General features: G+C 36.1%; 1 protein-coding gene across 1 annotated transcript; it reads left to right on the top strand.

Moving 5' to 3' along the window:
- Positions 1-24,456: 24,456 nt before the first annotated feature.
- LOC121416738 lies at positions 24,457-25,578 on the top strand. The gene has a single exon (XM_041610196.1). The coding sequence runs from the start codon at positions 24,457-24,459 to the stop codon at positions 25,576-25,578; it is 1,122 nt and encodes a 373-aa protein (XP_041466130.1).
- Positions 25,579-25,972: the final 394 nt, after the last annotated feature.

The following is a 25,972-nucleotide window of genomic DNA, read 5'->3' as shown; positions in this document are numbered from 1 at the left end:
CAATTGAAACCAGTTGGCCAACTGGTTTCAATAGGGAAATTGGAACAACTGGTTCCAATTGAAAACCAGTTGCCAACTGGTTCCAGTTAAAACCAATTGGGCAACTGGAACCAGTTGGCTATTGGTTTCAGTTGGTTTTCAATTGGTTCCAGTTGTTCCAATTTCACTATTAAAACCAGTTGAATCCAATTGGAGGCAACTGGTTTCAATTGGTTCCAGTTGAAACCAATTGGAGGCAACTGGTTTTCAACTGGAACCAGTTGAAACCAATTGGTTTCCAACTGGATCCAATTGGAACTTCCAGTTGGAATGAACTTAATTAGTTACAAATTAATTAGCATTTGCACTAACTATTGCTCATGCCAACACAGAAGCAGTGTTATTTGTCTATTAATACCAATGTAAAGGGCATTGATAAAATACAGACTTTCATAGGTATATATTCATATTGGAGTTCTTCAAATATATGTATTATTATTTGATGTAATTTGGTAACAGTTAGTGGTGTACTAATTATCTTTGAATCTGTTTTAATTATAATCTATAATATTTATGAACATGGTTTTCACTGCTAAGTATTGGAAACACTTATCTGAAAAAAGTGTGGAACTTCAAATTGAAAAAAATTAAATAGATACATTGTAAATTGTGATGAATCTCATAAAACATTAATCTGTGCACACTGGCAGAAAATATGCAAATTAACTGGTTTCAATTGGATCCAGTTGGGTAACTGGAAAATTTCCAATTGGAAACCAATTGGAAATCATTTCCAGTTACCCAACTGGATCCAGTTAGGATTTCCAGTTACCCAACTGGTTCCAATTAGAATTCAGTTACCCATTTTTCCAGTTAGAAGTCATCTCCAGTTACCCAACTGGTTCCAGTTAGAAATCATTTCCAGTTGGAAGTCATTTCCAGTTACCCAACTGGTTCCAGTTAGAAATCATTTCCAGTTGGAAGTCATTTCCAGTTACCCAACTGGTTCCAGTTAGGATTTCCAGTTGCCCAACTGGTTCCAGTTAGGATTTCCAGTTACCTATACTGGTTCCAGTTAGAAATCATTTCCAGTTGGAAGTCATTTCCAGTTACCCAACTGGTTCCAGTTAGGATTTCCAGTTGCCCAACTGGTTCCAGTTAGGATTTCCAGTTACCCAACTGGTTCCAGTTAGAAATCATTTCCAGTTGGAAGTCATATCCATTTACCCAACTGGTTCCAGTTAGGATTTCCAGTTGCCCAACTGGTTTCAATTGGTTTCAACTGGAAATTGTTAAATTCCAGTTAAAACCAATTGAAACCAGTTGAAACCAATTGAAACCAGTTGGAAATCCAACTGGTTTCAATTGGATTTTGGTCCTGGGTTGCATGAAGTGCATATACTAGCGTCCATATAGCTGCATATAAGTATTCCTTTGTATTAGTTGGAACTTGGAAACAGTATCAAACGGAAGGCACATGGCAAGAAAATGATTTGTCATAGTATAAATATAAAAATATATCAATCTGAGTTTGATGAATATCACAAGGTGATAAAGCAGGAGTTGGAATGTCATGATAAATTTTGAAAGCACACACTATATAAACCTGAGTTGGCTGTATTAGCAGACATGTCATAATACATGAAAGACATTTTCGTGTAATATATACCCATGATCAGAATAAAATGGGTTTTTTAATGACTCGTATGAGGCAATATTAAGGCTTATTTCCAAACAAAAAAAAGGTATCACACTTAAACCTGCTTTTCTGCACGTCTACGAGATGCACGGACATCTTTCAGCTTCTGGCCCATGCGTGCACGTACTTGGCCCGTGGAAGTGCAGGGAAATTGTTGTCATGCTTGTTGTGTGTGCTGAATATAAGAAAATGAAAGGACACAAAAACTGGCTCAAAGTCTCAAACTTTTATCAAAGACTCTACATCATATACAAATATTAATTAAAGCCAAGTCAAGTTCCGTCTGTTTGTGACTGTTGGTTACTCAGCTGCAGTGGAGTATCTAAGAGTCACAAACACAACAAAAAAACCATGCATACCCATGAAACAGGATTATAATATTAGGGGCGGATAAGTTAAAGCAAGAAAATCAAGATTTCAGGCTCGGTAATCTTATTTCTATAGTCCTACTTGATTGAATATATCTTATGAAATGACAAGGAAGTGACTTAAAGGAAATTAAGTTCTTAAACTGGTTGATTGTCTAAGCCTTTGACTCTGTGGATTTCTAATTTTTTTGGTCCGCCGCTCTGGAAGAAATTGTACCGGTGACAGGTGAAATATTTTTTCAGCCATATTTTCCCCGATCGGCCGCTCGAAGATGTTTGTTTCTTTGAAGGAGGTAGTCCTATAAGTCACTTCTTAGCTTTATTCTTTAAATCAAAATAAATGTGTAATTTCATAATCCTTATTTTATAATGCCTGCGCGAAGCGCGAGCAATTCTTTTTAATTTGTATTTTTTCTAAAATTTTAACATTTTGAAAAAAAGATGTGCCTGCAATACTACGAACGAGAGTAGACTTTTTTGCTAAACGTTTTGAACTGATCGGAAAGGTAGGCCTACCAGTCCTGTTAAAGACTGCATACAGTTAGCCATGAAGACGTTATATATTTCAACAATCAGATAATGCGAGCGTGAAGCGCGAGCTGAAAAATTTTGACATTTCTACATAAAGAATGGAAAACTTTAATCAGTTTTTGTAATCATGAACAGGATAGCTATACAGTATAACCAAACAATTGATGCGAGCGCGAAGTGCGAGAGGAAAAATTCTAGATTTAGACCTAGAACGGGACACTCTATTCATGTTTCCTAAATCATGAAAAAGATGAGTAAGAGGGGATCTTCCTACATTAATAATGCGAGCGCAAAGCGCGAGCAGAAAATGTTTGTATACGTTTTGAACTGATCGAAAAGTGCCTTTTAAGGACTGCTTGCATTTAGACATGAAGACATTACATATTTCATCAATCAAATAGTGCGAGCGCGAAGCGCGAGCTGAAAATTTTCGACATTTCTAGTTCTAGACCTAGAACGGGACACTCTATTCACGTTTCCTAAATCATGAAAAAGATGAGTATGAGGGGATCTTCCTACATTAATAATGCGAGCGCAAAGCGCGAGCAGAAAATGTTTGTATACGTTTTGAACTGATCGAAAAGTGCCTTTTAAGGACTGCTTGCATTTAGCCATGAAGACATTACATATTTCATCAATTAAATAATGCGAGCGCGAAGCGCGAGCTGAAAATTTTTGACATTTCTACATAAAGAATGGAAAACTTTAATACAATTTACTTAATTACAGAAAAAACAATCGAAAACGAATCTGTACTGATTCCCAATATTTATCACACAAAAATCCATTATTCCATAAACTAAAGACTGTAACAGTATTTGACATAAATACACTTCAAAGTTTACTACTTATGTTTAAGTACGTAAATAACATGCTCCCATCTAGAAAAATTATAGATTTAGACCTAGAACGGGACACTCTATTCATGTTTCCTAAATCATGAAAAAGATGAGTAAGAGGGGATCTTCCTACATTAATAATGCGAGCGCAAAGCGCGAGCAGAAAATGTTTGTACACGTTTTGAACTGATCGAAAAGTGCCTTTTAAGGACTTCTTGCATTTAGCCATGAAGACATTACATATTTCACAATCAAATAAATACGAGCGCGAAGAGCGTGCTGAAAATTTTTGACATTTCCACATAAAGAATGGAAAACTTTAATCAGTTTTTATAATCATGAACAAGATAGCTATATAACTAAACAATTGATGCGAGCGCGAAGTGCGAGCGGAAAAATTCTAGTTTTAGACCTAGAATAGGACATTCTATTCATGTTTCCTAAATCATGAAAAAGAAGAGTAAGAGGGGATCTTCCTACATTAATAATGCGAGCGCAAAGCGCGGGCAAAAAAATGTTTATATACGTTTTGAACTGATCGAAAAGTGCCTTTTAAGGACTGCTTGCATTTAGCCATGAAGACATTACATATTTCACAATCAAATTATGCGAGCGCGAAGCGCGAGCGTAAAAAATCGAGATTTCGACCTTGAACGGGATACTCTATTCGTGTTTGTAAATCATGAAAGGGATGAGAAAGGGGATCTTCCTACATTAATAATAAGAGCACTAAGGGCGAGCAAAATTTTTTGATATTGTGATCTGAAACTGGATAACTGAATGAAAATGCGCGCGTGTGTTTCAGATTTAGACCTAGAATCTAGGCATTCTAAACAATCTTTTATCATGAAAATAAAAGCGAGCGCGAAGCGCGAGCTTAAAATATTTGATATTCCGATCTGATATTTCAAACACTTTGTAGGAAACTTGTAAGTTGGATATAAATCGCATTTGATAAAGAGCTGATATGTTTCATTATTACTTTAATTTTGAGACATAGGACCTTGACATCTTTAGGACATGTTATCATTTGAATATGATGACTATATATCTTCCTATTCATCTTGCTAATCGCGAGATAAAACAAAAGTGACAATTTAATTATTAAATTGATATTTTAGTATTAATGCATAATGAGGGCGCGGAATCTGATGATATTATGGCCTGAACACTGAACATTTCAATCACCTTTTTATTCATGAATAGGATGCATCATTAATTAGTTGATATATTTTTAACCATTAATGCGAGCGCAAATCTCGAGCCGAAATTTTTGATAAACTGTCATGAAAAGGGGATTTTAAGTAGTTTGTCATACAATCAATATTGAGACATACATAACCCGCCAATCAAAAATGCAAGCATAGCAGCGCTAGCTGATGCGTTTTGACAATCAGACCTGAAAAGGGATATTTTGAAAACTTTATGGAATACATGCTCCGCCGACGAGCTTGGAAAATAATAAATGAAAATCCATATTTTATTGTTCGAAATAGACATGAAATGTAATACTCCGAAAATTTGCTTTGCCCAATTGATCGTGGGCCTGGCAGCCACTTTGCAGCGCCAGATCGACGAGGCTCTTTCCCTTTTATTGTTGAAAGCCAAACAAGGTAGCAGCAACTCCCATCTTTTAACGTCTTTTGGTCTGACGCGGCCGGGTTTGAACCCCCGACCTCTCGGTTGTGAGACGGACGCTCTACCAACTGAGCCAACACACCGGTATAATATAATATAATAATAGGTACCTGATAAATCAAAATTCGCAAATGCGCAGCGCAATTGGAAAATGTTAATATTCAGACCATAAAACTTACATTTTTACAGAACATTTTTTTAAATCAATATGTAAATAACAAAAATTAATGAAAGTTCGATTTCCAAGGAGAAATATGTTTTGTATACTGACTTCCAAACTTGATATTTAAGTTCCGTATTGAACAGGATACGTGCATCATTTAACAGGCAATGTGAGCGCGAAGCGCGAGCGAAAACTTTATATAGTGACATAAAATATTTTTTCCAAGTCTTATCTTATTTTATTAATTCGTCTTCCTCCTTTTCTTTTTTCTCTTTTCTTTTCCTACCTTTTTCTTTCTTACCCCCCTTTCTTTTGCTCTACCAAAAGGGGGGTCCGGGCCCCTCGGGTCCCCACCTGGATCCGCCTATGCATGAGGAAGAGGCAATTGAATAATGGTTTTATAATGATGTGTTCATGAATAAATGTAATATCACTTTAAAAAATAATCAATGCGAGCGGGAAACTCGAGCGATTTCTATTTTAACCATTTGATGCTTTGAATTTCGTTTAACTTCTCATCAGAGTAGGCCCTGCTAGAATTATGTGAGCGGGAGCCAGGCGCGGATCCAGGATTTCATAGGGGGCCCTAATTTCAAGTCAAGTAATAATCGTGCCGAAATATTGACTCCCATTGCCGAATGGGTAATGTCTAGTTCAGTTACTTCTCACAGAAACCTCTCTTGCATTGTAGGCATTCTTCGTTCTTGTGGGTACTCCCATTATTTTTTTCTTTTCTACTTTTTGCTTCAGGGGTTGAAAAATCTTACGGGGATGACGCCCCTGTATCGCCGCGTATGAAAACTGGTTGTGCGATAACTAAATTGCATATTCTGCATGAAAGAAAATTAATATTTTATTTTGGGTAAGATATTCTTGAAAAAGATATAAATTTACATGTTTTTTATTATATAGTTGAGGTAGATTCAGTAGTCAGCACTCAGCATTTACTAATTGGGAGTGCACTGCCTACTTAGATCTGTAAGTGTTTGGATATAATTTATTATATAATCTTTTGTTATTCGCTTGAAATCCATTCAAAACTGTGAGTTGTCTTGTCAATCCTAATCAGCAAACATTGGCTCTTCCGCTCTTGCAACAATCATATAAAGTATCAAAAGGTTAAGTATCTTATAATCTTGCTCAAAATTTATATACTCCAAATAGATTTTCAAAAGAAACAGAATGCGTGTAAACGGTGTATATAAAAAAAATATAAAATACTAAAGATAAATATACTGTAAAAATATACTTTATTGTCAGTGTCTTTATAAATATGAAAACAATGCTCTTAAGTTCGAATCATTTTGGACGATAAGTTCCAGTTTTGTAGTCAAGGCTCAAACCTCCAAGGCCAAGGCCAAGGCTTTAATACCCAAGGCCAAGGCTTCAATAACCAAGGCTGAGGCCAAGGCATGGAAACCCAAGGCCAAGGCATTTTCAAACTTTCAATATATGTAACAATGAGACAATTCTTAGGCGGCCGGCGGCAGACATGACCCACAAGACAAAGTGAATAAAAGGTGTGAGCGAGTGAAAATTTTGACCCTTGTATATAAATGAAAATAATTTCATGATAGATTTAGACATGTTATTAAAATAATGATATAGTTACCTTGGTTCATTTAATACATTATTTTTCTAGGCGATTTACATTGCAATGATTATTATTACCAAGGTGATCTGATCCTGGCATGACCAATCTCAACATATGACTTTCTCTACTCCCTCCCAGGGGAGGCAGCACATATTTATGTTTGGGGAGGGGTCAAAGCTAAAAAAAATAGCATTTAGTGCAAACAGATATTTTCAAATGAGATTAACAACTGCATGAAGAAGTTGTGTGTTTTGTAGAATTTTAGTTCAGCAAAGCCTTTTCAGGTGATTTCTAATTGATAGGAGAGATATTTTCACTTAGGCTTTACTTTTCTGCAAGAAAGCATAGCGAACAAGCGGTTTTGAAAAAAATCAATTCTGAGTTTGTAAAACTCGATTTTTGGTCAATTATTGCGATAATCACTGTTAAAAGGGCAGCCTTGCGAGATGTTGCCAGCACAAATCACAAACTCAAACTTCTGGACATTTCGTGTAATAAGAAATGAAAATGAAACATTCTGAGCTGTTATTTCAATCATGAAAAAGATGTGCATCTTACTGAAGAATTGAGCGTGAGCTCAAATTTTTGCTGACCAGAAAGGAAGCTGTTCTTGACTACATTCAGTAACTCATAAATAGGATACTTATTTCACCAATCAAATAATGCGAGCCCTAAGCGCGAGCTCTGAAATTTACAAATTTGATAATTCCAACCTGAAAACTGGACATTCTTAGCGTTTTATGTGTGTGAACGGGAACAGAAAGAGAACCTTACTTAACAATAATTTATGCGTCCGAGCGCGATCCAAAATTTGGTGATTTTGTAACCTAAAATGTATCATGTTTTACTATAAAAAATGTATTTCTTTTTTGAAAAGGGCATATTTAATTTGGGAAAAAAAAAGTTATTTTTGATTTTGGAAAACAGGCATTTTTTTCCTAATGAGAATTTTCAGGGGGGGGGGCAAGAGAGCACAAAGCGCAAGTTGAAATGTTCAAATGCTGACTTGAAAACGAGTCATTTTTAGGAAGCTTGTCAGTTTTGTTTGTTTTATTTTTTTTTTTAACTAGTGAAATGAAATTCACTGTCAGACCATGTGATTAAAAATAAGTAGCTTTTCTTTACTATTTTTTTTGTCAATCTGAGACACTACACCCAAAACAAATATAAACAATTATAGATGTACTGCCAATCAACATATTAACTGATTTTGCAGTATTTTGTGCCAAACCAGCCCCCCCCCCCTTCTCCTCTCGATCTCTCTTCCCATTCCTCTTTCTCGCCTGTTTAATGAATAACAGGACCCACCCCCCCCCCCCCCCCGAAAAAAAAGAGCGAGACAAGAAGTTCCACCACCAAGAATAAACACATAAAAGGAAATTGATATCATTTTCTGAACATATTGTCACAATATATCACAAAATTAGCTTTTCTAATAGTATAAGAGTGAAAAATGGTGCTCGCATCAATCGCTTTCAACTTTTTTTGGGGCAGAAATTTTGCTCTAGATGCCATGCTTAGCCCATCAAAATTTTGGCTCATCATGCCTTTGACATATCCTATTTGGAAATGACAAAATTGAAGATTGTGTTCAAGTTTACCAAATCTTTTCAGATAATCATTAAGACATAAAACATTCTTGTTGGTCAAAGAAAATAATACAAGGAAAATCCTAATGGAATAGAAATCAACCTTGTTATCATTCTTTAGAATTAGCTATTTTTAAAGTCTGAAAATTGTTGTCGAAATTGCAGTCGGGTCTGTTACAATTATTCCTGTCATAAAATCACTATAATCTTTATCATAATCATTATTATCATTATTATTGATATTGTCATTATCATCATTAGTCATGATATTACCAATAAATAATATTATTTTCACCACTTCTCTTTGTTATATAATTATGTGATGATAATTCTTGATAATTGTGAAAATCGGAATTGATGGCTCTGCTAGTATATTACTACTACAGCTGCTACTACTGCTGACTGGTAGTATTGACCATTTATGTCATTAGACATACAGAACAATTAAAACATTTATACTTACTTTTATAAAAACAAATAAAAGTACAAAATACAAATTGCCTTGAAAATGCCTTGAAATTTCAAGGCTCAAAATCCCTCTCAAGGCCAGGCCTTTGAAAAAAGTAGGCCTTAAGGCGCCTTAAGGCCAAGGCCGAGCATCAAGGCACTACAACACTGATAAGTTCTTATCCCTCTCTTTCATACAATACTCGTGGTTGGAAACGAAAAGGTGTCGTATCATCAGCTGTATATAGCTGTCTTTTACGCATTACTACATGAAACAAAAAACGATATAAACCATAGTTATTTGAGTATTTGACGATTCGTCAAAAAATAAAAAACGCATCCCAAACTTTCACCATTACAATGAAAGTATCATTTATTATTTTACATATTGCACACTAAGAAATAAAGGTTCAAAATTGAACCCCGAATGGTTCATGCAAATTCAGCACCCTATGTGTTCAAAAATTGAACCCTGCGGTTGGGGTTCATTTTTGCACCCTTTGGGTTCAAAACTGCACCCCTAAATTTCGAATTGAACCCCTAGGGGTGCAATATTGAACCCGCAGGGTGCAAAAATGAACCCCAAATCAGGGGTTCAATTTTTGAACCCATAGGGTGCCTATTTTGCATCAACCTTTCGGGGTTCAATTCTGAACATTTATTTCTTAGTGTGTGCAAGTAAACTTCAACATTTCTGTAAATAATATCTATCAATATATACATCAGTGTTGTAGTCAAGGCTAAGGCTTTAATACCCAAGACCAAGGCTTCAATCCCCAAGGCCAAGGCCTAAAAACCTCAAGGCCAAGGCATTTCAAACTTTCAATATATGGAACAATGAGTCAACAACAAGGCGGCAGTTCGAATATCAGTTCGGCGCCTCTACATCTAGGTCTGTCATCAATTTGCCCCCCCCCCCCCCCTCGAACATCATTTTGGCATCCCTTCGAACTCAATTTGCCTTACCTAGTTCGAATATCATTTCGCCCCCTAGCTTGAGTATCAATTTTGCGCCCCCCTAGTTTGAACATCAATTCGGCGCCCCCTAGTTTGAGTATCAATTTGGCACCCCCTACCTCGAACATCGATTCGGCCCCCCTCCCTAGTTCGAGTATCAATTTGGCGCCCCCACTTCGAACATCATTTCGGCGCCCTCCTAGTTCGAATATCAATTCAGCGCCCCTACATGTAAGTCCAACATCAATTTGCCCCCCCCCCCCACGTTCGAACATAAATTCGGCCCCTAGTTCGAACATCATTTTGGCATCCCTTCGAACTCAATTTGCCTTCCCTAGTTCGAATGTCATTCCCCCTAGCTCGAGTATCAATTTTGCGCCCCCCTAGTTCGAACATCAATTCGGCGCCCCCCCCTCTAATTTGAGTATCAATTAGCGCCCCCTAGCTCGAACATCGATTCGGCCCCCCTCCCCAGATCGAGTATTAATTTGGCGCCCCCAGTTCAAACATCATTTTAACATCCCTTCGAACATCATTTCGGCGCCCTCCTAGTTCGAATATCAATTCGGCGCTCCTACATGTAGGTCCAACATCAATTTGGCGCCCCTAGTTCGAATATCAATTCGGCGCCCCTACATGTAGGTCGATCATCACTTCGGGCCCCCCCCCCGTTCGAACATTAATTCGGCCCCCAGTTCGAACATCATTTTGGCATCCCTTCGAACATCATTTCGGCGCCCTCCTAGTTCGAATATCGATTCGGCGCCCCTACATGTAGGTCCAACATCAATTTGGCGCCCCTTGTTCGAATACCATTTCGCCCCCCCCCTAGCTCGAGTATCAATTTGGTGCCCCCTAGTTCTAACATCAATTTGGTGCCCCTACATGTAGGGCGATCATCAATTTGCCCCCCCCCCCCCACGTTCGAACATAAATTCGGCCCCTAGTTCGAACATCATTTTGGCATCCCTTCGAACTCAATTTGCCTTCCCTAGTTCGAATATCATCCCCCTAGCTCGAGTATCAATTTTGCGTCCCCCTAGTCGAACATCAATTCGGCGCCCCCCTAGTTTGAGTATCAATTGGCGCCCCCTAGCTCAAACATCGATTCGGCCCCCCTCCCCAGATCGAGTATTAATTTGGCGCCCCCAGTTCAAACATCATTTTAACATCCCTTCGAACATAATATCGGCGCCCTCCTAGTTCGAATCTCAATTCGGCGCTCCATCATGTAGGTTCAACATCAATTTGGCGCCCCTAGTTCGAATATCAATTCGGCGCCCCTACATGTAGGTCGATCATTACTTCGCCCCCCCCCCCCCGTTCGAACGTTAATTCGGCCCCCAGTTCGAACATCATTTTGGCATCCCTTCGAACATCATTTCGGCGCCCTCCTAGTTCGAATATCGATTCGGCGCCCCTACATGTAGGTCCAACATCAATTTGGCGCCCCTAGTTCGAATTTTCCCCCTTTTTTTCTTCTTTTCTTTCCCCTCTCCTTTTTTTCTTTCCTCCCTCTTCCTCTCTCTCCTTTTCTTTTACCTCTTCTTCTTTTTTCCCCTCTCCCCTCCCTTTTCTTCTCTTCCTTTCCCTTTTTCTTCCCTCTTCTCTCTCTTTTTCCTCTTCTTTCTTCCCTCTTCCTCTCTCTTCCCCCCTCTTCCTCTTTTTTTTCTCCCTCCCCCTCCCTTTTTCTTCTCTTCCTTCCCCCTCTTCCTCTTTCTTTCCCTCTCTTTTTTCTTCTCTTCTTTCCTTCCTCTCCCTCCCCCTTTCTTTTCCTCTTTTTCTTCCTTTCTTTACTCTTTTTTTCTCTCTCTTTTTCTTCTCTTCCTTTCCCCTCTTCCCCTCTCTCTCTTTTTTTTCTCCTTTTTCTTTCCCTCTCTTTTTCCTTCTCTTTCTTTCGCCTTTTCCTCTCTCTTTTCCTTCCCTTCCTTCCCCCTCTTCCCTTTTTCCTCTTTTCTTTCCCCCTTTCCTCTCCTTTTCCCCTCTTCTTCCTTCCCCCTCTTCCTCTCTCTTCTTTTCCCCCTCTCCTCTCTCTCTTTTCCTTTTTCTTCCCCCCTTTTCCTCTCTTTTTCTTCCTTTCTTCTTTTTCTTCTTTTCTTTCCCCTCTCCCCTCTTTTTCTCTTTCTTTCCCTCTCTCTTTTTTTTAGCCGAAGGGGGGGGGGGGGCCAAGGCCCCCTCGGCCCCCCCATGGATCCGCGCCTGCTTCGGAGTGCTGATATTTCCCGTTCAAATTTGAACTAGACAAATCAGCACTCCTAAGTGCAGTCACTATACACGCTCTTTAAGAGCTGAATTAGCACTTCATTTTTAGAGTGTGAATGTTTGAGAGGGATGCGAGAGAAAGATGGGGGAGAGAGAGAAAAAAAAGACATATGGGAAGTAGGGACATATAAAGGGAGATAAAGATTAGCATAAAACGGAAAAAAGAGTGAAAGGAATGAGGAAAAGAAAGAGGGTGTGTTTTTCTGTGTGTGTGAGAAAGAGAGAGGGAGGGGAGATGAAGTATTACAATAATATAGAGAGAAAAGAAAGAATGATATAATAGAAGGGTAGCAGTGTTTTCTGTTCTCATAAACAAAATAATCTAATCATTGTAAAGAGAAATATATCACAAGGCATGTCAGTCATAGGAATTCATAACAAAATTGAAGAACAGATGAATTTGAACTCAGTAGATAGATCTGGTTTCGTGAAAATTCAGTAAAAGAAAAGCTAACTACAGGTGGCTTGCCATGAAAGTTTAAGTTTAGGAGATTAGAAAAATGGGGATAAGAGAGAAAGAGAATAAAGAGGAGATAGCGAGCAAGAGTAGAAAGAAGCAGAAAGAGAGATAGAGAAAAGAGGGGGGGGGGGATAGATCCCAACGCCCCTAAACTTTGTAAATGTCAGTGTGATTGAAAGCTGGTTGGGCGGCATGAAATGATGTCATTTCTCTTCGACGGTCCATATTTGGCGAAACCCCTTTCTTATTCTAATCCATTTTACGTCGAAGGATGGCGCTCGCTCAAGCCTAAATTACACTCACATTGAACCACTTGTTAAGGATGTGGTTTCAGACATTAAATCATTTAAAATCAGAAGCCATGGGAAGTCTAAATTACCTTCATTTGATAACTTCAGTAAGCTAAGTACAGACTCCTTTAAAAAAACACTAAAATCATATCATATTCGGATTCAAGATATGATACTGAAATTGTGCACCTTTGCATAGAACAAACATGAATTCGATTGACTCTTTTTTATAAAAAAAGACATATCTGCCATATGCATTCTACTAACATTCACTTGCATAATGTGTCAAAACATTGTAAAAGACGATCAAATTAAATATTTCCAAAAATAATTTTGTGGCATCATGGCGATTTTGTCTCTGAGTAAAGCACTTCATTTCCATTACCCCGTCCCTCAGATATGACACAAACTGAATGTTATGTGTTGAGTTAGAAACACCACATCTATTAACCCACGTACTTCATCAAAGAGGACTTTTGACACCATAAATAACATTACAAATTGTTTATTATTGTAGAACAAAAATGATCTAAAATAATTTTCGCGAACTGCTTTTTGGCTTCTTTCAGGGTAATGTATATATAGGTGATTTTATGGAAATAGGAAGGATGAATATCATCTCTACTCTGGAGTTTGAAAGATGAAAGTATTTCAGTTAACTATAGACTTGTTTGCATATTTCTAAGGAGTATTTAACCCTGTATCAATATATCTATCGTAGATGGTTGTTATATGTTTTGTATAATGCGGTATGTACGCCTTGCAATAAAGTGAAACATTTTTTATAGAAAGTTTAATGAGGTATATTGAACGGTGCCAGGTAAAAATGGCAGAGGTAAAAATGGCAGAGGTAATAATGGCAGAGGTAAAAATGGCAGAGGTAAAAATGGCAGAGGTAAAAATGGCAGAGGTAAAAATGGCAGAGGTAATAATTGCAGAGGTAAAAATGGCAGAGGTAAAAATGGCAGAGGTAAAAATGGCAGAGGTAATAATGGCAGAGGTAAAAATGGCAGAGTTATACCATGGTCACATTTGTTCTGCAGCGGCCGTACGGCGAGTCGAAAACAGCCATTAAACATTTTTTTGTCCAACTACATATAGGTGGTTTGAATAAAAATTAATAAAACGGCCGTTTTCCATTCGCCATACGGCCGCCGTAGAGCAAATGTGACCAAGGTATTAATAGTGGCAGGGGTAAAAATGGCAGAGTTAAAAATGACAGGTAAAGATCATGACATGCTACATCAACAAGGAAAAGACAGAGTCTTTCCAGTTAATATCAGTCATAATTATTGGCCTTGAATGGACTCCTATCGACGGAATGAGCATTATGAACTGAAACGATATTTAGATTTTTTAATCATTTTAGGTCAGCTCTATACTTTATCGTTGATATGATTAAACTCAACCATTTTCATGCCAAAATGATTTCAGTTAGTGAGTGATGAAAGAATTTATCTTGGCCATTCGTAGAGTAGAACAGCACTTCATCACATACATACCAAAAAAATTTTAATGTAAACACCAAATGTGCGCTACCATTAACACACTGAAATAGACAAGTTCGGGATTTTTTCCAACCACTTGCATTACTTGGATTCTGTAATTTCTGTAATTAAAGTAATTTTTCATATTTCAATATCATAATGGATCCGAACAGATATTGATATGATACGTAATAATGTGAATGATACAATAAAAACAATTAGTGTTTAATTTTTCAGAGCAATACCTCATTGCAGCTAGTCCAGTGGATGGCAGGTTCCTAAACTAGTTTCTATGGTAATAGTTACCGCATGAATCTGGAAATCTGTAGCAAATCAAGGATTTTAATTCAAACTTGTAGGCTTTTCTTAGGTACCATTCTATCGACCTGTTTTACAGGGAAAATTCACCAAATTATTTACTGTAAAAATAGAAGAAAAGAAAGATTAAGTAAGTTTTTAGAAGTTTGATTTTTTTGATCTGTGACGTTAAGTTTTAATCAGTGGTTCATGATTGCTAAAAAGTCTTTCAGGAGCTGATGTGAAATGATTTATATATTGATATACTACAATAATTATTTAGAGGGGTCCACACAATACAAGCAATGCTTTTAGTGGATCCCTCCATCTTCTTTGAATTTTATTTTATAATGATATTTTGCTAACAAATAATACTTAGCTCTGTTTTACTTATGGAAAAATATATATTGTACATACCTCAATTTATATTGTCTGTATAAGTTCATTGTAAATATTTCGACCACTTTACTTCGATGTGTTGAAAATGAAATAATTGAAATTCAAAAACAATAAAAAACATTTTCTTTTTTTTTTTAATATGAGATTTCATTGATATTTTTTATAAAACCAGACTTGAAAAAAATGCTCGGAAATGACGTCACCATTAAAATATAAAATTCTAATAGCTTTTTAAATCTTTGATGGATTCCCTTAAACCCTAAACAATATTTTAATTATTTCCTGCTATTTTTACCATAAACTTTATGTCAGGGTGAATTTCCCCTTTAATGAATTAAGTATAAAACTTGGGATCCAGAGTGTGCTTTAAATTTGATTATTTGAAGAGTGGTTTAACATGAGAAAGCTGTGCATGTACGTCCATGAATAAATTAAGAAAAACCAAATCAGGTGTCATCAATTTGGTGCAGAAAATTTACAGTGTGATTTTACAATGTTACCCTTTCCATTGCTCAAACATTATAATTCTGATCTTTTCTTAAAACCTTTCCTATTTAATCTATTGTACATGGAATGGCTTTTGGATTTTTGGCATGGGGAGGTTCCCGGGGAGGTTATTAAAGACTGGCCATTTATATCTCTGTCATTTTTGCCTCTGCCATTATTACCTCTGCCACTATTACCTTTGCCATTTTCACCTCAGCCATTTTTACCTTTGCCATTTTTATCTTTGCCATTTTTACCTCTGCCATTTTTACCTCTGCCATTTTTACCTCTGCCATTTTTACCTCTGCCATTTTTACCTTTGCCATTTTTACCTCTGCCATTTTTACCTCTGCCATTTTTACCTTTGCCATTTTTACCTCTGCCATTTTTACCTTTGCCATTTTTACCTCTGCCATTTTTACACCGAGCCTATTGAACACCTGATTTGCTAGGATACCCTGTAATGCTTCAGATCTAATCTTAACAGCTCTAATGTACATTAATTTACATCTTTAACGTACATTAATTTACATCTTTAATGTACATTATGTTACATCTGTAATGTACATTATGTTACATCTTTAATGTACATTATGTTACATCATTTTCCTTTTTAATGTACATTAATTTACATATTTAACCCTATCTAGGCCGGGGTATTTTGGGAGTTCCTATGCCCCCCACAAGGCAGCCCCCCCCCCCCCAAGATCTCGGCCGTCGACCGCGCGATCGCGCCGAAAATGGGCACTCGGGTTGCCTGGTACAGAATCTACAAGATTGTATAGTAATTTATTTCATGCGAATCGCTATTAAGTGATTATGCTAATTTATGCGTAATTAGTATGCGAAATCATACTTTTTCCTCTAACTCCCTAAATAAAGCTCCAAATGTACTAATTTTTGGTATAGAAACTGTTTGTGGTGTTCTTAGCAAGTGTACATGAAAACATTGTGATACAAATCATTTTCTTATGTATTATATTGCTTTTTGCAATTTCTTATGTATTTTGTTCTTTTTTGACCTTTTGTTTTTCATCGTATTTTCAATAAAATTTGTTGGGGACTCTTCTGTGATCATAAAAAGCATAAAATGAATACATTTAGACTAGCAAAACTAAAAATAATCATGCATTTATGAATTTTGGTTGAAAATACAATTTGCATTGACTTTGTACACCAAATCACGTTTTGAACCATTTTCGGTCTGACATGCACTTACACAATGTTGCATGATTTAGGAACCACGTACCCGGGTGACGCAAAATTGGTCTCAAAAGTTGCGTAAGACCTGAAAGTAAAAAGTCAGTTAGCGGTGCGGTCAGAAAATTTCGCAAGGCGAAAATATCGCGCGATTAGTTGAGGTGGTGGGGGTCTCCGAGCCCCCCCCCCCCGGCCTAGATAGGGTTAATGTGTATCAATTTGCATTTTTAATGTACATCGATTTACAGAAATAATGTATATTATTTACATCTTCAATGTACGTTAATTTACATCTTTAATGTACATCAATTTACATATTCAATGTATATCAATATACACTTTTAATGCACATCAGTTAACATAATTAATGCACATCAATTTACATCTTTAATGTGCATCAATTAACATCTTTTATTTATATCAATTTACATCTTCAATGTACATCATTTGAAATTAGATTGCCTACCTTATTTATTTAACCATCTCCTTTTATTTTCAATTAGTCATCAGTAAACAACCCACATTCAAGTGTTTCAACCCAAATATCTTAATATAGGAGTCAGTAATGAACTTCGTTTTATTGACCTTTCCAATAGATGTATGCACTTGGTGAGTGCTTCTTTCTCTTCTATCTCAGTTAATTTATCCGAACCATTGTCATTCATCTTTACTGCACAATGATAGCAAACGAACTTTATTCAAAGATCTCCAAACTCTGTCTTTGTTTTTGTTGGATTAATCTGAGTATAAGTTTTCTCTTTAAGACATCCAAAATTGTCTTTCAATCACCCCCTCCCTTCACTCATCAATGCAAACTAAGAACATTCACTAAACTTTATTTTGATAACCCTATTGATTAGTAGAATTAGTTGTTGTTTGAGATTCTTTTTTAAATTACATTATCTTTCCCAATTTACCACAGTGTTGAATTGTTCCTCTAAGTATATTATATATTCCATCAGAGTGTCCTTTACCTTTGATTACCTACTATACAAACTTTACCCGTTCTTTACTCGGTATATTGTTATCAACTTCTCTAATGTTTTGTAATCATATACCTCTTAATTTTCGTTTAACTACTTGTAATTTGTTTTTCGTTATTTCAATGATTTCGTTCAAAATGAATACAAGTTTTTCTCTCATTGTCAGCTACTGATGTTTTGAAACATAAAGGTCGAAAACTTGAACCTCACGAATCATGATAATCTTTTCATAAATCTATAAAGAATTCACCCCCGTTGAATACAAACAAGTGGAATGCCTCTGGCCGTCTCACCTGCATCACGCGGTTCAATATAGCAGCAGTGCTGACTTTGAATACTACTCTAACTCGCACAAGATGTTCAGTGATACATGGTTACTCTTATGTCCACTTTTTTATGAACTAGACCAATAAACTTACAGAGATATGATGGTTATTCAACAAAAAAACCCAACATGGCCAAAGTTCATTGACCTTACATGACCTTTGACCTTGATCATGTGACCTGAAACTCGAACAGGATGTTCAGTGATACTTGATTACTCTTATGTACAAGTTTCATGAATCAGATCCATAAACTTTCAAAGTTATGATGGTAATTCAACAGATACACCCAATTCGGCCAAAGTTCATTGACCTTTGACCTTGGTCATGTGACCTAAAACGCGCACAGGATGTTCAGTGATACTTGATTACTCTAATGTCCAAGTTTAATGAACTAGACCAATAAACTTTCAAAGTTATGATGGTAATTCAACAGATACCCCCAATCGGCCAAAGTTCATTGACCCTAAATGACCTTTGACCTTGGTCATGTGACGTGAAACTCATGTAGGATGTTCAGTGATACTTGATTAACCTAATGTCCAAGTTTCATGAACTAGGTCCATATATTTTCTAAGTTATGATGACATTTCAAAAACTTAACCTCAGGTTAAGATTTCAATGTTGATTCCTCCAACATGGTCTAAGTTCATTGACCCTAAATGACCTTTGACCTTGGTCATGTGACATGAAACTCTAATAGGATGTTCAGTAATACTTGATTAACCTTATGGCCAAGTTTTATTAACTAGGTCCATATACTTTCTAAGTTATGACGTCATTTCAAAAACTTAACCTCAGGTTAAGATTTGATGTTGACGCCGCCGCCGCCGCCGTCGCCACCGCCGTCGGAAAAGCGGCGCCTATAGTCTCACTTTGCTTCGCAGGTGAGACAAAAATGCCATAATTCACCTGTTATATTAAAAATATTTCATTGTGCGTCAACCCGCACTGTTCTATTGTGTTGATAATATTTCATTCCGTGTCAACACAGACTGTCATATTATGTTGATAATAATGTACCGGCACCAACTGGAACGGTAACTTACAAGGGGGGAATAATAATAACAAAAAAGGGACAAACTTGATTTTTCATTAAGTTGTTCCCAAATTACGAATAATAATAATAATGAATAATAGCGTTTTATTTATCCAGGGTAGCCACTTCAATCATAAGACTGCTCTTCCAGCTGGCTCTGCACAACATTATATGTTATTATAACCCTTAATTCTTCAATCTAAATGCTGAGCACCAATCAAGAAGGCAGAAGGTCCCATTTTTATAAGTCGTTGGTATGACTCGGCCGGGCTTTACTCAAGACTGGAATATGTTCTCAGGTGATAAAGTCAGCTACAAGTCATAGGGATCTGTTAACCAAAGAAAGGTTCACCAGTCTGTATAAAGGCATTCGTCATAACTCACGAACAGCTTTATGATACACACAATAGGTAGATTTTCACATTCATAAACCTTTGGCCTCAATTATTAAGAGAAGTAACTTGGTTTATCATGTTTATAGTTCGTGTATGTACGGTTTGAAGTTATGACAGAATGATTGTTAGCAGGGAAAGCGGAGATAATGTTCTAAACTCCGTGGATGAGACCCGCTATAGAAAATTGAGTATCTGAATATAAAAAACGGTCAAGTCCAATTGAGTTAATAGATATGGGGCATTTTTCATTATACAATGACTCTTCGTGTGTATAAATCATAAATCTAAAATCATATAAACAATGCCTTAAATAAAGAGGGGAAAACCTTGCCCAAGTCCAGGACTTGAGCTTTTTTATATTTATATCATAGCGCCCTCTCTCATTACATTCAACTCTGTACATACACTAACTGCATTTTATCATTTATTTTTATTTGATAGAGATGTGGTTCAATGGTTGTGACGGAATAAAAACATTCACCTGAATCTTTAACTTTATTCAGTTCTAGACTATTATGAGTTTTATTTTACAAGAGGAGAGAGGTATTTTCAACATTGATCAGATGTAAAGTGGAATCTTGTTTTGTTTTGGACCTAGTCTAAAATGTTTAAAAAGTAATAGGTAATTGAAGATCACTTGCAGATGTATGTGATTCTGTGTTATTTGGGTATAATAATACCCTATGTCTGTGTGTGTGTGTCAGAGGATGTGTGAGGGGTGTTTGCGGGGTGTGAGTAAAAAAAAAGTAGCTCCTCAAAAAAGGAAAAAATAATAATTGTTATTCCAATATGCGTGTGTGGATGTGGGGCATGCAGGGACGGATTAAGTATTGATATTTTCTTACAAATTTTGATCACAAACAAAGTTTGTCTTTTGGAAGAATCACCCCTCCCCCTTCACTCACTAGCAAGCAATAAAAAAGAAATTCTGCAAATTTACAAATGAATTTAGAAAAAAATATCTTGCAAGCGTGAAATAAAGGTCTTTGCCAAGGAAAAGTTCTCACTATATTTACACCCCTAACCTGAACTTAAATGGGGACACCATCTGTATTTCTTGTTTGTTTATTTAATTTAAAACATAAAAGGGGAATACCATACCCAACCCCCAACCCCTAATTCTTGAACTGTTGTTTGTGTGCTTAAGACTTCTTGGTGTCATGGATAGAGGAAGAGAGAACTGTAAATTATGAATGATACGTCATTTTCCAGATTCTTTATTTTTTTGTATTTTGCAACACATACACATGTCCTCACATTTAACACTCACACCAACACACCTACACCCACTTGCTCATCTCAAAACACATCAGATATGAATAAAAAACCTAAAATACAAAAAAGACAAGTGGCACTATTCCTATGATACATAAAACAAATCTCTTGGGTATCTTTTTTAACATTTAGTAGTATAAACATGTACCATGCAAATGAATGTAAGAATGACCCAAGACCATATGATTCTAGAAACGATTCAAATCCACCAGACAAAAGGCCCCGCCCATAAACAACGATAATATTGATGTTCATAAATTTACAATTTGTTTACTGATGTTCTCTGATGTATTTTGGCCAAATATACTTTAATTGCCTAAATATAAAAAAGTCCCTTTTTTCGATCTTCTCGAAATACTTTCAACGGACTTTTTTTTTTTTATATTCATATACTCAATTACATCATGGCAATTACATGTATAAACGATGGTAAAAATGAAGATGAATGTTCAAATAATAGTAACAATGATTATGCCCCTTGAACATTTACAGAGTGAAACTTAAAGGACAAGTCCACCCCAACAAAAAACTTGATTTGAATAAAAGGAGAAAAATTCAACAAGCATAACACTGAAAATTTCATCAAAATCGGATGTAAAATAAAAAAGTTATGACATTTCAAAATTTCGCTTCATTTCACAAAAACAGTTATATGAACGAGCCAGCTACATCCAAATGAGAGAGTCGATGATGTCATTCACTCATTATTTCTTTTGTTTTTTATTGTTTGAAATATGAAATATTTTGATTTTCTCGCCATTGTCATGTGAAATGAAGTTTCATTCCTCCCTGAACACGTGGAATTCCATTATTTTAACATTTTGTGCTTCAGGCAAGGAGGTCCTAATCGTCAAATTCGTAAAAATTGAAATATTGTATAATTCAAACAATAAAAAACAAAAGAAATAGTGAGTGAGTGACATCATCAACTCTCTCATTTGGATGTAACTGGCTCGTTCATATACCTATTTTGTTAAAAATAAGCGAAACTTTGAAATGTCATAACTTTCTTATTTTACATCCGATTTTGATGAAATCTTCAGCATTGTGCTTGTCTGATTTTTCTCTATTGATTCAAATCAACATTTTTCTGATATGGACTTGACCTTCAATTGGAGCTCCATACACGTAAGTGTAGGATAAAATAGTTGATACATCATAATAAGTTTTAGATGGGAGAGATAATGGATAGTTTATTCAATAAAAAATATACGATTAAGACGAGACTTTCTTTACATTTATTTAGCCGACTCCATTACGTATTATCAATCACTTTTAAGCAAACCATAATTCTTTTATTGTTGCTTGTTATTAAGGTGATTGAAATTCTTCGCGGTATGGTCAAATTATTCATTTTGGAAGAAAAGGCAGTTCACTTTAACCAACAGTTGCATAGAAAGAGACAGGGTGTTTGATTGTTGAATAATGTTCAAATTTAGCCACGTGGCCAGGTGAAGTTGAAATAAATGTTGGATTGTTAGCACAACTTGCTAATTGTTATTTATATTTTGGGTGTAATTACATGTACCTATAATAGAGACTTCGTACTGAATTTTCTGTTGGAAAATAGAGTTAAATACCTTGACCGGACCGCAAAATGGAAACATGTCATAACATTTCTTACAAACATGACATGACGAAATCATCAGCTTTTGACGAAATCTTCAGTGTTGTGATATCTAATTACGCCTATTTGGCGCAGTTTTCCAATTCTGCATTAAAGTTATATGTGTTAACTTCTTCTGACAAAACAATTTAGGTCCAATAAGAGCCAAATATTAAACTCATCACAAAATTCATCGTTTCACTATTAGTTCCTGTTTGGGTCTTTAAACTTAAATTTGAATATGAATAATGTCTCGAGCATGGGTACTAATTAGTGTATATGGTTGATGAGTGGTGATAAGTGTTGATAAAGGTGAGTGTGTGTGTGTGTGTGTGTAGGGGGTGGGTGTGACGGAAAATTTAAAAGATGTCAGATATTGCATTTTTGGCAAAAAGACAGAGTTTCAGTTGCGAAGAGTTACTACGTTTCTACTTCGCAAACCATTGGCACATTCGCTAAACTGGAAGCCATATTAAATATGTAGTTGTATAGTTGTAAAGAGATGTTAAATGTAATAAATAATATCCAAGATTGAGCATTTTATTTGCTTTGTGCACTAATCCATGATGTGGAAAATCCCAAATGTTTCACAATACACTGCACGTCTACTCAGTTGTACACTGTATACATTCATTCACACAGTGTATAGATATTGTAAGCTGATAGAGGGTGTGTACTTGAACTTATAGGTAAGTATGTAGCTTAAGAATTATATTTTTTCATTTGTGGGGATAGGAAAAACATGAATTTGATAACTTATCATATGAATATATTTGACCCACGTTACTTTAACTTGGCTGTTACGAACATGAGCTTCGAGAAAAAGCCGTAATGAAACTTTCCGATAAATTCCCTTTTGATGACGCCATGCCTACAGCACATGTAATTTACAGTAGCTCGTCTCATTTCCATGTTTTTGTTTCAAACATATTTGCTTATATAGTTTGCCTCTGCATTTTCCCCATTAAGTTGTGCGTTTACATTGTAGTTATGTCTTAAATTGTTATATGTTAGTTAAGCCAGATTAGGTTTTATGCATCCCATGATTGGAAACAAAATAGTACCATTTCACCAAAAAATATCATTTCAGTTTTCAAATAAAGATGATATGTACATCGTAACCAGAAGTACTTCTTTTACAAATTTCAGGCTTTAACTCTAGTTGATTATGTTATGTTTTAACTTTAGGTGTGGTATAAAATCGCCTTTTTATTATTATTTGCTCCTAGTCGGATGGCAGCACTAATTATGCTTTTTCTGCCTTTAAGCTGTCTTGTACATTTTTGAAATCTGTCTAGGTTTTGAGAGTGCATATGGGTTTATATAAACATTGTCACAAATGTATTTTGATCCATGAATGAAATATATACATATAAATGAATGATAATTTTCATTTTGTCTATGGAAGTATTAGAAGGGACTTATTTTTACTTTATAAAAGGAATTTTTATTTTCTTTTACCATGAAAAGAGCCTTAGGCTTTTTACTCTTCGAACATTTGAATTTCGCTTTGAGGTATACTCATTGCATAAACGCAGGCCCTAGACTTGCTAAAATTGTTTGAAGTTGTTTGCGTTGTTATTACGCACTTTCAATATTTAGTTCCCACATTCTTTGCAATTTGAGCACTGATCCTTGTTTATCATGAACTAAAAATTAAAATTATACCTCCTAATATGTTTTTTTTTACTCTGCACCTCTTTGTTTATTTGTGTATAATAATAATACATTATACGAGGATCTTAATTCAGCTAAAGAGGAAAAACTGTATCAAATTTAGTGATGTTTTATTGGTTCGCAAAACAAGGCAAGAACATTTAAGATTAAGTCTGATAACACTTTTCCTGTGAAGGTTTCTGAGAAAGCGAGAGACTTACGAAACGGCTTAAAACGTTTGATCAGAGCTTATTAGTTCGACAAGAGCGTTAATATACACGTTAATTTAGTATGAATGTGTTGATGTTTGTGCGTGTGTGTGTCTACTTGCGTTTACGTCTGTTTGTGAGAATTCTGTATTTAACGTTATTAAAGGTGTTAAGGAATCTTTAATATACCCTGGTAATATTTATTTTTTCCAATTGTTTCTTGAGCTCATTTTATCTTTTTTTGCATTTTTTTAGGTAGGCTACTGCCCCTATATTTTCTTCGTCATGGCGTCTAATTTCCCAACAAAAAAGAGTGGAGAGGTCGATCTTCGTACAAGGAAAGGCCATGACATGACATGGTCATGTGACAAGCATGGTGAGCCAATCAAATTTTACTGTAAGAAACACACAGTTCCCATATGTCATCCATGCGCTACCAAAGATCACAGTCAGAAACCATGTGAGCTAGACGACATCGAGGATGTCATCTTCGAAAGGAGGAGACAGCTGGATGAGAAACGGCCAAAAATACAGGAACTTCAAAAACAAATGGAAGCCCTCATCAAGAAAATAAAGACTGTATCAACGTCTGGAAGTACTCATCTTCAGACAATTAACAACAACATTCAAGCATCATATCACGACAAGATCAAATCTGTTGAAGAAAAGGAGAACAGGATGATAAGGGTTATTAACGAAGAGGCAGATGAAGAAATAAGACTAGTAAATGAGAAGAGAGAAAAACTGATCAAGGATTGCAACACCGAGAGAGAAAAGGAGCGACAAATCATCAAAGACAGAGAAGCACAACTTCTGTCAGATGCAAAGAAAATCAGCGAAATTGTTTCTAAAAAGATCCTAGATCTTACTAATAAGAATCAGCATGTAATAAACACTATCAAGAACATTGAATCAACTATCACACGTATAAACCAACATGATGAAACATTGGTGAATCAGGACGATCAGTCTAATATCTACGTCATCAATCCTGCGAATGATGAGATAGTAAACACTATTACGCTGAAGGGTAAAAAGTTGAGGGGTGAGATACAAGCATTGTCATCAGGTGATATCGTTGTGAAGACAGGTTACAATACATACACTGTCATCTCACGATCAGGAGAAGAGAAGGCTGTCATACACTGTAGTGAGTGGTGCGCCTCAGAGTGTCGCGTTGACAAACTGACAGACACACTCTACATCGCGTACCGGAATAAAGCGCGTACTGCCTACGCAGTTGATCAGGTGTCATGTGATGGTATCATCCAGTCAAGGAAGATCGTGGAATACGTGAAAACAGATCGCCCTCACTACTTCAGCCCTTGTCTTGTTACTCCTTCTGGTAACCTTGTAGAATGCAATGGAGACAAACTTCTTCTCTACCAGAAGACATTCATCTTTTAAATCATATAGACTATCAAAGGAATGATATCGGATTTCTAAGAGAAATATATATACATGTATATAGACCAGAGATTTGTTTTCACTTTTACCTCCATTTTAATTTACATCCTGCTAGCTCTATATGTACGCTACTACATTTATACACGCATGGTCACGGTGTGTAATGTTGTATCATTCCATATCAAATAGAAAGTTGTCGCTAATATTCATGAAGAGTTTACTCGTAACCTGAATAAAATGAATACAAATGTGTTAAAGAATTGCCTACTTGAACCAGATAGTTATTGAAGAAAGTCTTTTAAAATGGCTGTATTTAGTATTGAACGTGTTAATAACTGACTTGTGTGAACTGAACCCGGTCATTTACCAAACGACTTTTCGTTCAATTTCATTG

The sequence above is a fragment of the Lytechinus variegatus genome, chromosome 6 (assembly GCF_018143015.1).
Source record: "Lytechinus variegatus isolate NC3 chromosome 6, Lvar_3.0, whole genome shotgun sequence".
NCBI classification, from domain to species: Eukaryota; Metazoa; Echinodermata; class Echinoidea; order Temnopleuroida; family Toxopneustidae; genus Lytechinus; species Lytechinus variegatus.
This window is presented reverse-complemented; position numbering and strand designations above follow the sequence as displayed.